The 15,224-nt window shown below is 46.4% G+C and overlaps 1 protein-coding gene across 1 annotated transcript in view; it reads left to right on the forward strand.

The window, feature by feature from the left end:
- Positions 1 to 15,224, forward strand: part of Itgb5 (integrin subunit beta 5) — a 113,036-nt gene that overhangs the window by 37,138 nt on the left and 60,674 nt on the right. The window contains exons 4-5 of the mRNA XM_055625047.1: positions 1,563 to 1,812; positions 10,413 to 10,581. Coding sequence (XP_055481022.1) covers positions 1,563 to 1,812; positions 10,413 to 10,581 — 419 coding nt within the window. The remainder of the gene's footprint in view (positions 1 to 1,562; positions 1,813 to 10,412; positions 10,582 to 15,224) is intronic.

Genomic DNA, 15,224 nt, shown 5'->3' on the forward strand with positions numbered 1-15,224 from the left:
ATCACAGTGCTTCGTTTGTGCAAGCTCTTACATTCTAGAGCCTTGCTGTCCCCAAGGGAGTGCATGTCAGCCTCAACAGAGGCTCTGAGCCTCACTGTTTTCATCTCATACTTAGGTAAACCTAGGTCCAGGTTGCACCCTTGGTCCAGGTTTTGGAGTATGTCTTCCCTCCAGTGGGAGCAGGAGAGGGAGCATGGAGGATTGGGTTCTGTGTCTTATCGTGTGGAGGAATAGCTAGCTGGTCCTTGCCAGCCAAGTGTGGACCCTTGGTGGCACAGGCACTTGGCTTCTTGAATCTCTAAATACACACGAAAAAAATTTACCCAGATTTCAAATGCTCTAGAGCTGGGCTGCCCCAGGCCAGACAGGACATCTAGTGCCCTGACAGGCCAGTGAGCTTGACAGTTACCTGGTGAGAGCTGAACTTTGAAGTCAGTCCTAAGTGGTTTGTGTTTTGAAATGATGGCATGATTTGGGGATGTTTTATCCCTCAGTTAGTTTCCCGACTTGCGCCCCTGTCCAAACCCTGGGGTTAGGGATGGGGTGAGGTATTTGGTCTCCTTGCTCCCTCCCTTTAATCAATTCCCCCTTTCCATACCTGTTGGCTGTCTTACTATAAAACCCAAATGACTTTCTCTCTTATATTTGGTACACAACCTGGTAGTGTCTTTTCTCTTTTGCTCTTGTTTTTTTTTAATTGTTAAAAATACCATGTGTCCTATATATACATAGTGTGTGTATATTTTCTTAACACTTTTATAAATGTATTTAATGAATTTTGGTATTTTTACACATCTCTTCCCCGCCAGTTGCCTTCTTTTACCCCCTTCCATTGGACCTCTTCTTCCTACGTTTCCTTTATATTCTCAGGCCTGTAGTGTGTGCGTGGGTGTGGTCTTTGTGCGCAAATGAAACAAGAGTCCTATTATGAAATCTGGAGCTAGGCTAGAGCCCAGCAAGCTTCAGGGATCCTCCTGTCTCTGCCTCCCACAGTGGCAATGTTACAAACGTGCTAGGCCACACTTATTTCCTCAGCCCCAAGTTACTGCCTTCATTAGCTGCTTTGTCACGTGCCCTCCCTGACTTTTACACCCCCACCCTCATCCCTAGTTCTCACTCATGGCCACCCCCTCTTGTTAATGCTTTGGCTGTCTGTTGCACAGCCTGTCTGGACCAGGCCTACCGTGTGGTGGTGGGCTGCCTTCAACCCAGGTTGCATGGGCAAGTGTGGCTCGTGATCACAGTTCCCCACGGGTCTCTTTTGCTGAGAGACAGAACTCTACCACACTTCCTCAGACACACTGACACAGGTGTCAGCCGGGCTTCGCTCTCGGCCCCATCCGCTCTTCAGACGCTGCACTTCCGAGGAAGGTCTTTTTAGTGGTGCACGGTCACTCAAGAAGGGCAGTTTTCTTCATTTATTCGTGCGGTCGGACAGGCCCCGGGCCAAGACAAGCGCTTCACAGCGTAACCCCCTCTGCTGTGGGGAAAAGATCTTTGAAGTGAGAACTTACCCTTTTACCCCAGCAAGCCTCTAACCAGGGTGACCTCTCCTGGCGCAGGTGACCAAACCACCTTCCAGCTGCAGGTGCGTCAGGTGGAGGACTATCCCGTGGACCTGTACTACCTGATGGACCTCTCCCTCTCCATGAAGGATGACTTGGACAACATCCGGAGCCTGGGTACCAAGCTCGCTGAGGAGATGAGGAAGCTCACCAGTAACTTCCGGCTGGGTTTCGGGTCTTTTGTGGACAAGGACATCTCTCCTTTTTCCTACACGGCACCGAGATACCAGACCAACCCGTGTATTGGGTAGGTGGCAAGATAACATTCTCCGGAGTGCTGGGACGAAGTAGTGGGGAACGCTAGAAAAGGCTAGTTTAGGGGGGACGTTAGGCTTAGATAGTTAATGATTAATAAGGTCAGGGAAAGACCAGGAAAGTGCAAAGACATTCTCTCTGTCTGCAGTAACTGGTATGCTCTAATAAATGAGTTTAGGAGTTGGGGAGATGGCTCAGCTGGTCATACAGTTGCTGCACAGTTGTGAGTAGCTGAGTATGTAAGGATTAGGCCCTTTAGTCTGCTTTAGTCTGCTAAAGCAGACATGGGGGATCCTTGGGGTTTTCCGGCCATGAGCCTCACAGAATTCATGAGGTCCAGGTTTAGTAGGAGACTGTCTCAAGGGGAGAATGATTCAAGAAGATGCCTGATACTCATCTCTGAGGTTTACACGCCTGTGCACACATATGGGTGTGCGTAACCGCAAATAAATACATACTTCAAAAGGATAATTGCATTCAGAAATTTTCCCTGTCTATGCTAACAGGTATAATTTACTTCCATATAACTAAATGAAAACGCTGTTTAGTTTTTTTTTTTGTTTTGTTTATTTAGTTTTAATTCGCTTATTTGTTTGTTTTGCTTGGTAGACAGGGTTTTCCTGTGCAGCCCTGGCTATCCTGGACTCGCTCTGTAGACCAGGCTGGCCTCAAACCCACAGATCCAACCGCCTCTGCCTCCCAAGTGCTGAGGTTATAGGTGTTTGCTCTCTTGCCTACCTTTCTGTTTTAAACGAAGGAGGTTTTGTTTGTTTGTTGTTTCTTTTTAAATATAATTCATGTGCATGAGTTAGAAATGGTTTCAAGTAAACAGGAGTTTGAAATTTCTTATACAAAACAAATCCAGAAGTTTATACTGGCCAAACTTACTGCAGGCTTATTTCCTGCTGATCTGTAAGTCTAGTGGGGGGTCTCCTGATCTGAGGACACCTCTTCTCAGGGACATAGACCCCTTCCACATGGCTTCAAGCTCACTCTCACCCTGCCTAGAGGGCTCTACCTTAAATGGGACTGTCTGCTTCCAAACTTTTTTTTTAATTAATTAATTTTTATTTCATGTGCATTGGCGATTTGCTTGCATATATGTCTGTGTGAGGGTGTGTAACGAGGAAAAGAAGCATCAGGACTGACTAGTAAGCAGGTTGAACCGAAGTTGACCCAATGGCGATGGGGTTGGCTTCTCTCTTTTCCAGTGTCTCCAGTGATATGTGAGATGTCAAGGTTGCGAAGGACAATGGTGACTGAAAACTTCCAGCCTTTTCTTGACTCATTTCCACATTTGGCCTCAGCGAGTCTGTGGAGTATAAGGCCCAACATGGTCACCAGATGGGAAAGAACTAAGCTTTCAGTTCTCCCCGCTAAGTGTCAGACACCATTCACACTGTTAACAAATGGACACTTTACTGAGATTATCTCATTCAATCCCGTGCTGGCCTCCTCAGGTGTCTAAGGCTTCTAAGCCATGTTTACAGATGAGGAAAGTGAGGCCCACAGAGAATAAATACCTTTATACAGATCACTAAGGGATAGACTAACCAGAGTCAGTATTCTCACTAGCACAATGACATTTTTTCCTCATCCGAGATACTTTATCTGAGGCTATGTGACGGTGTGCACGCCCATGCTCCCATGAGCCCACCAGACTTTCCCCTGTCTGCAGTGAGAAATCCCCAAACCTCCATGGCTAAACATCTACAGAGCTTGTCCTCATTTGTTCGAAGTCTGAGGACAGCTGAGCAGTGCTTGGCGCCTCTCTGTCAGGGATCCGGGCTTCTTGGTATTGAGATATCAGTTTTGATTCTTAGTCTCTGGCTGCCATGAAGGGGAAAGTTATTTTAAAGACCCTGGGCCTACTTTTCTTTAAGTCTTTTTGCAGCCCAAATTGCTCTCAGCTCCAAGCTAGGTTGGGTGTTAGGTGAGATGATGTTCCAGCAGCCTGTGTTCTGAGTCTCCTTGGTTCTGTTAGTTTTATGCTTGTTGCTGACCTAGATCCTCCTCAGGGGTCGGAAACCAACACAGAGATTGAAAAACAGTAAGATAACCTGGGCAGTGGTGGCGCATGCCTTTAATCCCAGCAGAGGCAGGTGTATCTCTGAGTATGTAGAGTGAGTTCTGGGACAGCCAGGGCTACATAGAGAAACTCTGTGTCAAAAAACAAACACAAAACAAGAAAAAGAAGAAGGAAAAACCCTAGTAAGATAAACAGTTTTAAATACGGTTCTATTCAAAGATGCTTAAGCATAAAGAGCTGTTGGCATCATTTACCGGGGGGGGGGGGGGGGGGTAGCTTCTCCTAGGCCATGGGTAGCCATAAGCTACATAATGTACATTATGATTAGTGATCTCCAAGGCTTCTTTCAGCTGTGCCTAGGTCACATGTTTTATTGTTGCAGTTTTACTTCTTACTGGGAGCAACAGCATCTTAATCAAAACATTTTTTTGGATTCATCGGAACAGTGATTCCATACACTCCTTTCTGTTCCTGCCCTGATTGGGCTCCGACTCTAGTCAGACAGGGTGTGTCTGCACCCACAGAGATGCTGGACTGGGAGCTGGCAGAGGATCAAGGACCATTTGGGTGCTTAGCATCCAAATAGTCAAAGCCATTTCGAACAGCTATTCGGAGCTCCTACTCCGAGGCCCTCCAGGCAGAAACAGTGGCAGACAGAGCCGATCTTGACAGTTGAGTGCATAGCGCTCTGAAAAGCTGTTCCTAAGACAGGAAATCAGTGAAGAAAGGGTGTTAGGAAGGAAACATCGAATCTAAGTCATGCAAATTTCTCTTTTGTAAGCCAGGAAGTACTAGGAGAGACACTGTAACTTTGCGGGGGGGGGGGGGGGGGGGCGGGGGTGCTGGCTGAGCTTCTCATCCTGGGGTCCCAGTCTCCCTGGAGAGTGCCCTTTGCAACTTGGGAGGGCACAGCACAAGCCAGAGAGAGTAGTCTAGCTGTCCCACACCAGGTCTGGGACAACTGCAAGTGTTTGCTTTTCTGTGTAAAAGGCCCCATGAACCCTGGCGCAGCGGTGCACACCTTTAATCCCAGCACTCAGGGAGGTAGAGGCAGACCATCCCTGTGAATATGAGGCCAGCTTGATCTACAAAGTGAGTTCAGGACAGCCAGGGCTACACAGAAAAAACCCTGTCTCTAAAACAAACAAACAAACAAACAAAACCAACAAAAAAGAGGCTCCTTAAGTTAGTTACTCTCATCTAAAAAACAATGAGTTACAAATGACTAGATTTCCTAGTTTTTCTCCACTCAGGATAGAATGCACCAGAAACACTAAATCTGAAGGATTGGTAGGCCTGCCCTGGGAGAAAAAAGCAATGCAAGCATCAGATTAAAGATCAGTTTAAGAGTTATTATGAGTCACAGGAGAAACTCTAAGAAATTCCAATGCTCGATGATACCCAATTTTCTATTGCTAGTTGTGGGACTTTTTCTTTGAAGCAGTCATCAAGACACATTCATGTGAAAACATCTCCATTGGTATTAATAGATTTTTACCCTTTGGGTGTGTTTCCCCAGGAAGCCACAGTGTTCCTCTGCCACATTAAAGGTGTCATTCTGCTTCCTTCTGCCATTCTTGTGGCTGAAGTGACAGGCCCTGATTATGTAATTCTGGTCTCCTCTGTGCTCTGTCACATGCTTTTGACTCCATCTGGGCTGGAGTTGTTCACATTGTTCAGTGCTATGCTGTGCAGGCAATTCAACTGGCCTGCCCTCAGGGGCCTTTAAGGGTCTTGACAATGGCCTATGTCATCACCTGGGCCAGGTGTTTCAGATATAACCCGGCTGCCTTCCCCTTCTACCCCCCTTCTCTGCTCCCATTTCTTTCCCTTTCCCTCCTCTCTGCCTTTTTTTTGGGGGGGGGGGGAGCTACCATGTTCCTCTTTCTCCTCTCCCCTTTTCTTCCCCCAAATAAATATGTCTTCATATCCAGATCTGTGGAGTGTGTGGCGTTTTAACATACATGCTAACGGTTCAGAGCTTGGTTGGCTGCGTCATCTGAGTCGGAAGGTTCTGACAGATCGCTGTGATTGATTGTTCTCCCCTGCTGTCTGTGTGCTCATCTGCTCATAAGTCTACACTTGATGTTTCTCCCTTTTCCTCACGTAGCCTCTGCCACCCCCACCCCCACCTCCCCTCAAGGTCCATACTAGGAATCCTTCCAGGTTACAGTTTTATTCTGCCATTTCATCTATAGACTGAAACTTCAATTTGGACTTCAGTGATTGTTTTTTTTTCCCCCTATAATTCTTACTTGGTCCTTTTCTCAGATCCTTGTGTTTTAGATACTTTTTTTTTTCAACGTCTAGTTTTCATTGTTTGTTTTTAATTTTTTTAGTAATTTCCTGTCTGGCTTGCGGCTGTCATTCCTTTCTCTTTTTGACTGTTTCAAAAGTCCTTGTCTTAGGAGAGGGATTTCGGAGCATTCCGTTCTTGAGTGTGAGGTTTGCTGACATTCCTTGGGGCTGTTGGCCTCTCCGTGGTGTGAAATGTTTTCATTAGCTCATCTTCATTGGAGGCTGTTTTCCATCAAGGACCATAGGCCCTGTGTATCCTGGCATATGGCACAGTTTTCATCTTTGCTGTTGTCAGGAACCTTCCATGTTGACAGTGGGGACTGGTTTGCCTGTGAATTTCTCAGCTGGGGATTTCTCTGTGTAGCCTTGGCTGGCCTGGAACTTGCTATGTAGACTAGGCTGGCCTCATACCACAGAGATCTGCCTTCCCCTGCCTCCTGAGTGCTGGGATTAAGGGCATGTGCCACAGGCTGGCAGCTGGGAGTTTCTTTATCATAAAAGTTGTGAATTCTTATCACTGGGGACTAGAGTGACTTTTTTTTTTTTCTACAGAGGACTTTGGTCTGGTTCCTAGCACCCACACTAGGCAGCTTATTGCCTGTAACTCTTATTTCCAGGAAATCTGATTCCCTTTTCTAGTTCCACAGCACCTGCATATACAGAGCATATAACACATACATATATTTTTTATATCTGTGTATATATATTGTGCTTGTGTGTGTTTTGTACTCAATAATAAATGCCAAGTCACCAATAATGTATTGGTGTCCCATTAAGGAAAGGGATAAGCACTTCTTGGTGTCATTTAACCAAGAGCAAGCCCAGATTGGAATTCTCTACTTCACCCTCTCTGTGTCATTGTCCTCTGTCTTGTGAGCCTGAATCTACACCTGCCTGAAGGCTCTCTTGTTAATCTCTCCCCAAGTCTGTGCCTGTCTCTGTGTGTGTGTGTGTCTGTCTGTCTGTTCTTAATAAGGAGCTTTGTGGTGTTGTAGGTCGAGGCCCTGCCAGACACTGTTTTCTTGGGAAAACACAGGGCCATTTGCCAGTGGCTCTTCTCTTCATCTTGGTCTTGCCATCGAAGGAGCTTCTGAATTACTTGGCGTGCTGGCTGATTACAGTTTTCTTCACCATTTCCCAGGTCTCATACTTCCGGACGGATCCAGTTTCCTTGGTCCGAAGGAGAGATATTTCACTGAAAATTATAATAGAATTTTGGAAGGGGTTAAGTCACTGACTCCAACTGAGATAACAAAACAGTATTACAAACATCATTGTTTATGAAGTAATACCCAAATGTTATGTACAACATTTATGATGGATATTCTTTTTATAAGATTGCTTTCAGCCTCTATTTTTGCTCTTTTCAGGGAATGATTCACAGGCATTGTCTGGGTCAGGGGTGTGGAAGAGGACATAGCTCAAGATTGCAGCTGTACATCAGCTTAGGTCGTAAAAGTTGATTCCACGGGAAATCCAAGGCAGGCAAGGTTGGGTGTTACATTGTTCTCTTAAAGGCACGTTAAACCAAACAGGCCGAACACACAGTAGGATGGCAGGTGTATTATTAACTGAGTGGTGAGGTCCAGCAAAAGTTCCAGTCTCTTCGAGTATAAGAGGTATTTTCATAATATTGCGTCACTGTGTGTGTGTGTGTGTGTGTGTGTGTGTGTGTGTGTTTTATGTGTATGTGTGTGTGTTAGTGCCCAGGGAGGCCAGAAAAGAGCTTTGGATCCCTTGGAGCTGGAGTAGCAGGCAATACTGAGCTGCCAGCTGGGTGCTGGAATTGAAGTTCTCTCCTCTGAGGAGTAGCAAGCTCTTGGCTATGGAGCCTGTCTTTAGCCCTGAAGTGATTTTTTTATGTGAGGTTCTCTCTCTCTTCCTTATTTTTTATTTTTATTTTTATTTTTATTTTTGTTTTTGTTTTTGAGTCAGGGTTTCTCTGTATAGCTCTGGCTGTCCTGGAACTCACTCTGTAGACCAGGCTGGCCTTGAACTCACAGAGATCTGCTTGCCTCTGCCTCCCAAGTACTGGAATCAAAGGCCTACACCACCACCATCCAGCTTTCCTTCTTCCTTCTTACATTCTCATTATCCTAGTTAATAATCTTAAATTGAGCAACTCTTTTTAAACGTCCCTCAACTGGGTGGGATTCCAAAGCACGGACTGTGTGTGTGTGTGTGTGTGTGTGTGTGTGTGTGTGTGTGGGCATGTTACTCTCCTGGCAAACAGATCGCCAGGCCATTCTGGAGCAACTCCAAGGAATCCTGTCACAGGTGCTGCTTCAGTGACAGTGGAGACTGTGTGGCATCAATGGGAGGTGTCCCTGACTGGGCTGCTGCACATTCATTCTGTGTAGCTCAGGCTTCTTTCCAGCAGACACACTTTCTGGTTCTCCATTACACGGCCACGAGGGCGGGGACTGCTCATGCTGTTTGCGGGAGTGAAGTGGGGTGTGAATGCCAAGGATGAGCCATCTCTGTGCTCCTCTCAGCCCTCCTGGTTTCTCATTTCACCGCAGCTATTCAGTTTCTCCTCCGTCACAACAAACACACACCCAACACTCTCAGTCATGGCCCAGAACAACAGAAGGGAAATGGGAGCTTGGCGGGAGAATGGAATGTAGTTGTGGCTGTTTCCCTCCTTCCTGGGCTTGTCTGTTTGTCTGTCAGGTCGGTGTGGATGCAGTCTCTCAGCTCCTTTTTCCAACAGGAATGTCAGTGTCCGAGCTTGTTTCTATACACAATGAAGGGCCTACACAAAATCTCAGGGTGGCCTGAGGCGGGCATTTAAGATCAGCTCGCCCGTCAGAGCATAAGGTGTTTGTGAATGGTGGTGGAGCACGCCTTTAATCCCAGCGCTTTGGGAGGCAGGGGCAGGTGGATATCATGAGTTCAAGGGCCAGCCTGGTCTACAGAGTGAGTTCCAGGACAGCCAGGGCTACACAAAGAAACCCTGAAAAACCAAAATGAAAACAAAAAGGCATTTGTGAAGACTGCGTGGGGGGAAGGTGGGGGGGTGAAGCAGGCAGGGGAAAGACTAATTGCAAAGAAAGAGCTGCCACTCTGGAGGAGTGAAGTGTGGTGTGTGTGTGGTGATCTGTGCACCATTGTGAGCTGCCTTTCTGAAGAGAAGAGCCTGCCTGGACCTGTCCTGCCGGGGCTGCCCTTGGCAGCAGGAATGGCAGGACCTAGCAGTTGCTAAGCCTGTTTCCCTTCCCAGGCACAGCCTGAATGGGATTCTAAAGCCTTCCTCCCAGGCCTGTCTGTCAGTACTTGTTTTTCTGAAGAGAGGCTTCTTTACATGGTCACAGACCCTGCAGGCCTGGGCCAGACTGGCCCCCTGTCCTCTCAGTCTGTCCCCTTTACACTGTGTCCAGCCCAGTGGCCTTCCTCTGCCTCCTCTCCTCTGCACTCTGCCTTCACTTCCTCTATCCCAGGAACCCAATGAAGGCCTCCCTTCCTGTTTCATTGCCCAGGTTTGATCCTGTCATTGAACTACGCTAGGAAAGGAGGCACTTACGGCCTGCCCTGAATAATTAGCCTGGCAGTGCTCTGACATGCACGTCCTTTTCCCATTTGAAGACGGTTAGGTGTCTCTGGCGAGCGGATACTTCATCATTGCAATGTCACCAATGAATGGTGGAACAGAAGAATGTCCTCAGTTCCTGCTCCGTTCCACATCTCCTCTTGTGCCAGCATAGCCTGGCAGCATCACAGTTGATGTGGAAAAGCTGCTTCCCCGAAGAGCCCTGCCTCTCTTGCCCTAACTGGCCATTGTCATTGAGTGTGCCGCTCGTCCCACTCATCTTCCCAGGCCCAACCGCAGAGTCTGCTGTGACCTCTGCACACTTCCGTGGTCTGGCTGTGCGCCCACCGTGAGGGCTGCCTGTTTAGAGCTGCTGTTTGTCTCTGTTCTCTCCATCGTGCTCATTTTAAGAAGTGCAAATGTTAGTTGCTATTTTTCTAGGTACGTAGTGAAGAACAGAACACTTGATGAATATTTAGAGACGGGACCATCCAGAGGGTTCAGTGGGTAGAGGCGACTGCCACTAAACCTGATGACCTGGGTTTCATTCCCGGGACCCACATGGTAGAAGACAACCGATCTCTTTGCAAGTTGTTCTCTCACTTGCACTTGGACTTGCGTTTGTGTGTATGTGTGTAAACTTATGCACTTATTAAAATAATGAAAAAATAATTAAAAATTAAAAAGGCTTACAGACGACAGTAAGAAAAGCAACTCTTCTCTTCTCTCTCTCTAGTTACAAGTTATTCCCGAACTGCGTCCCGTCCTTCGGGTTCCGCCATCTGCTGCCTCTCACCGACAGAGTCGACAGTTTCAACGAGGAAGTGAGGAAGCAGAGGGTGTCCCGGAACCGAGATGCCCCCGAGGGGGGCTTTGATGCCGTCCTCCAGGCAGCCGTCTGCAAGGTAACATTCCGGTCTCGGCCTTCATGAGGCAGGTTTTGAGCCTGCGGCTCTACTCTTACATCAGAAGCTGAGCTCAGCTGCACCTTGGGGAAATCTCTAGCAATCAAGTCAGCTGGACTTGGAATGACTTGAGCTCATCGGTGTCGGGTGTGGCTCTGTGCAGTGGGACAGTGTCTTTGCCAAAAAGACAGCTGTTCCGTGTTTATGCATTGCCTTTTTTTTATTTTTTATTTTTTGGCCCAGTTGTTTAAACCTTGAAGATTGCTGTACTGGGGAATCCAGCTGAAAAATAGAATCAAGCGAAGTCTTTGGTTGCATGAGTATGTTCTTGTTTTTCTCATTTCTCTGTGATGTGTGACTCCAGAGGGAGGGCTTAGACTTTGAGAGGTTCCCATCTGGGAGAAATATATATATGTGGAATACTGCTAACAACTTATTGTTAAAATAAATTTCTTCTGTAAAAAAAAAAAAAAAAAAAAAAAAAAAAAACCTAATGGCAGCAACAAAAGATTAATTATTCTGAGCTCATTCCTGAAGTGTGTTTGGTTCATCTTCCTGGTCTCTGTGCTTAGCAGTTTTCAGTAAGCGAAGTATAGAGCGTCCACACTGGCAGTGCATTCTTTTTTAAAAGACTTATTTGCTTTTTAAAAACGTTACATGTGTGAGATTTTGCCTGCGTGTATGTTAGTGTGCACACGTACCCAGCATCCATGGGGGCTGGAAGAAGAGGGCCTCTGGAATTGTTACAGATGGTGGTAAACTTCCATGTGATTGGCTGGGAATTGCTGGGAATTGAACCTGGGTCCTTTGGAAGAGCAGACGGTGCTCTAAGCATTGAGCCGCCTCTCCAGCCTCCTGGTGATGATGTTTTGAAAACCCATGGGAGTTCATTAGTGGAGTGGGAGGAACCCTTAAATGTTTGGGAGGTCAGGGGAGTGCTGGGGCATGGTGTGTGGAGGTGTGTCTCTCTGTATTCAGTTGTTGACTACCAAAACTGCGGAGAGCTAAGTACTAGCCAGGTCTTGGTATTGTTATTTCTGTGGTCCACTGTCACTCTTATGTTTTGTAAATGTTGCTGTTGGTTTTTTTGTTTTGTTTTGTTTTGTTTTGATTTTCGAGACAGGGTTTCTCTGTATAACAGCTCTGGCTGTCCTGGAACTTGCTCAGGTTGGCCTCAGACTCAGAGATTTGCCTGCCTCTGCCTGGGATTGAGAGCTGGGATTGAAGGCCTGTGTCACTAGGCCTGGCTTATATTTTGTATATATTCACCCTTCCTTACTTGTCAATTAATAGTAATAGAGAACTGATGGCCAAAGGATGGCAGGAAGTACAGGGCGGAACTTTTGGGAAAGAGAGAGGGACTCTGAGAAGAAGGTGGGAGATTTGCCAGTGACCACAGGAAAATGGACGGATGTGAACGGGGTCAGAGAGGTAGAGCGAGGTGGTGGGATGTACTTACTACCAGGAGTAGTGGGGTCAAGCTAGACAGGTGGCTGAGAGACTGCTCTAGCCAAAAGGCTTAAACTTTAAAATATTAAAAAGCCTCTATGTCATTACTTACACTGCTGGTTGGTTCGAAAGTCCCAATTCCCTCTACATTGGCCACATTATTGGGTTCTTTTTCCTACCTCCCTACACCACTCCTATCCCTTCCAACATCCCAACCCCACCCCAACACTAGGTAGGAGAGAAGAATGGTTAGAGGGGAAAGAGGGGCATCAATATTGTTAGACTACTTCCTGCTGATTAGGGACATCGAGTTCCTGTGGGCAAGTTTGATCTTCCTCCTCAGGGTAGCTCCAGCCAGAAACCAGCAACCTTGCAACAGCAGCAGGAGCAGCAGGGCCAACAACATGAGGAACAACAGCCATAGCAGGCTCTCCGGGGCTCTACTAGCATTTATACCCTCTGCAGAGTCCCCAGAATTCCAAACGTAAATTATCTTCAGCTGGCAAAGTCACGCACTTGCTAGAGCACAAGGCAACTCATAGTCGGCTGCTGTGGACAGTCTGAAGCAGCCCCACATCCCCCACCTGGGATTAAAACAAAAACATATTCATGTAACATTTCTATGTTTAAAAAAACCAAACAAACCAGAAAACTCACTACACCGGAAGAGCTTAAATCCTAACTTCAAGGCCACACCCACGGTAACTGCTGTTTGCTTCCTCGGTGATCGGCACTCTCCGGTTTCCGAGTGTGTCTGCTGGGTTTGTCTTATACTCACCTTCCTCTGTAATCACCCTTTGGCATGAATTAGAAGAAAGCCCAGTTTAGATTCTGAAGAACCCCCAACAGTAGACAGAGATGGCTAAGGGCACGGAGAAGGCATAGAAAGCAATGGGTTCCTGATCTCTCGGCTGAGTCATTGAGGAGGCCTGAGGGTTCCTTCAGAGTGGGAAGTCACAGTGGCTTTCCATCCTGTTGGCTGCTGTCCAGTAACACATGGTCTGTAATTCAGAGGTTCCTGGTGTGTGTGTGTGTGTGTGTGTGTGTGTGTGTGTGTGTGTGTGTGTTTCAGCAGCCTGACACCAGGTGGAATACAGCTATAATATGCTCATCTCTGAATCGCCCATGTGTCATGAAATAGTTTGTGGGTTGTACATTTTGTAGCATCTGGACAAATAGTGCAGGAAAAAAAAAATGTAAGATTGCCTTCAACTCCTTACCCAGAGAATTTGGTGGATTTTCATTTGGGGGGAGGTCATGATCAAGGCTGTGTGGGTGGGAGGAATCAGTTACAGGCCATGCACAGCACTGGGCATTCTACCGGATGAAGAGCACAGTGAATGCTGGGACCGCTGGTATCTGGTCCGGAGTGAAGCCAGAGCCACCTTTGTACCATCCCGAATGGGTAGAATAGTCCACCCTTTGAAGTTCAGAGGTTCCTAGCAAACTTGCTGAACTCATTGCTTGAACCTGGTGAGTTGTCATTGACAGGGAGGCATGGTGTGAGCCGTATCAGCCTTAGAACTGATATACATTTCACCATGGCCTTTGCCACAGGGAAAGTTAATAATTATTTAGAATTAGGCAGTCTGCAAGCCACCGGTTTCTCCTTACCTTCCCCCACTTCTGTGCTATGCAGTTACATTTAGACATGTATGAGGACATTTCTTTATCATTTGAAATTTCCTAATTTTTAATAAATGTCATTTCCCCTAGTTTATTACAGACTTTTTTTAAAAAAAAATTATTCCTTTATTATGTATACAGTGTTCTGTCTGCATGTATACCTCCACGCTGGAAGAGGGCATTAGATCTTATTATAGATGATTGTGAGCCATCATGTGGTTGCTGGGAATTGAACTCGGAGCTCTGGAAGATAAGCCAGTGCTCTTAACCTCTGTGTCATCTCTCAAGCCCCAGACTTTCTTATTGTGGCAAAGATCATAAATTAGCTTTGGGTGAATGACTAGGCAACAAAATCATACCTTCAAAAATCTTCAGCAACTTGAGGGCCAGGCAGGGTTGTGCATACCTTCAATTCCAGCACTGAGGAGACAGATACAAGCAGATCTCTGTGAGGTCAAGGAGCCTAAAAGTGAGTTCCAGACCAGCCAGGGCTATGTCAAAAGACTTTGTCTAAAAAAAAAAAATCAATCCAATAAACTAAATCTTTAGCACATTGAACAATGCCTAAGAGAAATTAAGAGTGGACTAATTAAGAGTGGTTTTAGGCAGGCTGAAAAACCACTGTGGCTCAAATGACCCTATTTGGCAAATAAAAGAAAAATGGACTGGTGATACTGCCTAATGGGTAGAGGACCTGTTGCCAAACGTGAGTCCAGTCCCAGGAACATGCACGGCCGGAGTGCATACACATGGGAAAGAAAAAAATTCTGGAAATAGACCAAAATGAGAGCAGTGTTTTTAGGTTACAGAATTATATGTTGTCTTTTTTTTTTTACTTGTTCATTCAAAAATTTTTAAATTTATCTAAATTTCTACAATAAATATATACTATTTTTATTATGAAGCATTTCAAACAAAATAGTGGCGAGAATAGAGAAATTAAACTCCATGAGTCCGTGCGTACCCTTAGTGATCACCACTCATGGCCGATCTTGTTTTGTGTTTACAGCGACTCTGTGCCCATATTATTTGAGGGATAGCTCAGATATCATTTACAACGTCTAAGCGTTTCTTTCTTTACGGGGCCTGTTCCTGTTTGCCCAGATTAGAGGCTCTTCCTCTTAGTCCTCCCAACCGAGTGTAACAGAGGGAGAAAGGCCTGTGCTCTTGGCCAGCTCTCATGAGGGCCAGAGTTGCACACTCTGCTTCTGCTGACCTTTGCTTTTTGTGATGGATCTGAGAACAGGCCCGACTCACAGCATCAGGGGGTTCTCCTTGGCTCTGGCTTCCCTGGATTGGACTGTTTGTTATCAACTTGTGGGACTTATGACATGGCTGTCTTTAAGGTCTACCTCTAAGGCATGCTGTGTATCTCTTGGAAAGGTGTTCTTTGCAGTAGATAAGGAAGAGAAATAGCTGCTTTTCTTTGGGATTTCTACTCAGGACAAGGACCCTGCTTTTACCAGTGGTAGTAGATCGTGTGTGTGTGTGTGTGTGTTTGCGTGTGTGTGTGTGTGTGTGTGTGTTTGCGTGTGTGTGTGTGTGTGTGTGTGTGTTCTGCCCCCACA

The sequence above is a fragment of the Psammomys obesus genome, unplaced genomic scaffold (genome assembly GCF_907164565.1).
Source record: "Psammomys obesus unplaced genomic scaffold, mPsaObe1.curated_primary_1811, whole genome shotgun sequence".
Classification (NCBI taxonomy): domain Eukaryota; kingdom Metazoa; phylum Chordata; class Mammalia; order Rodentia; family Muridae; genus Psammomys; species Psammomys obesus.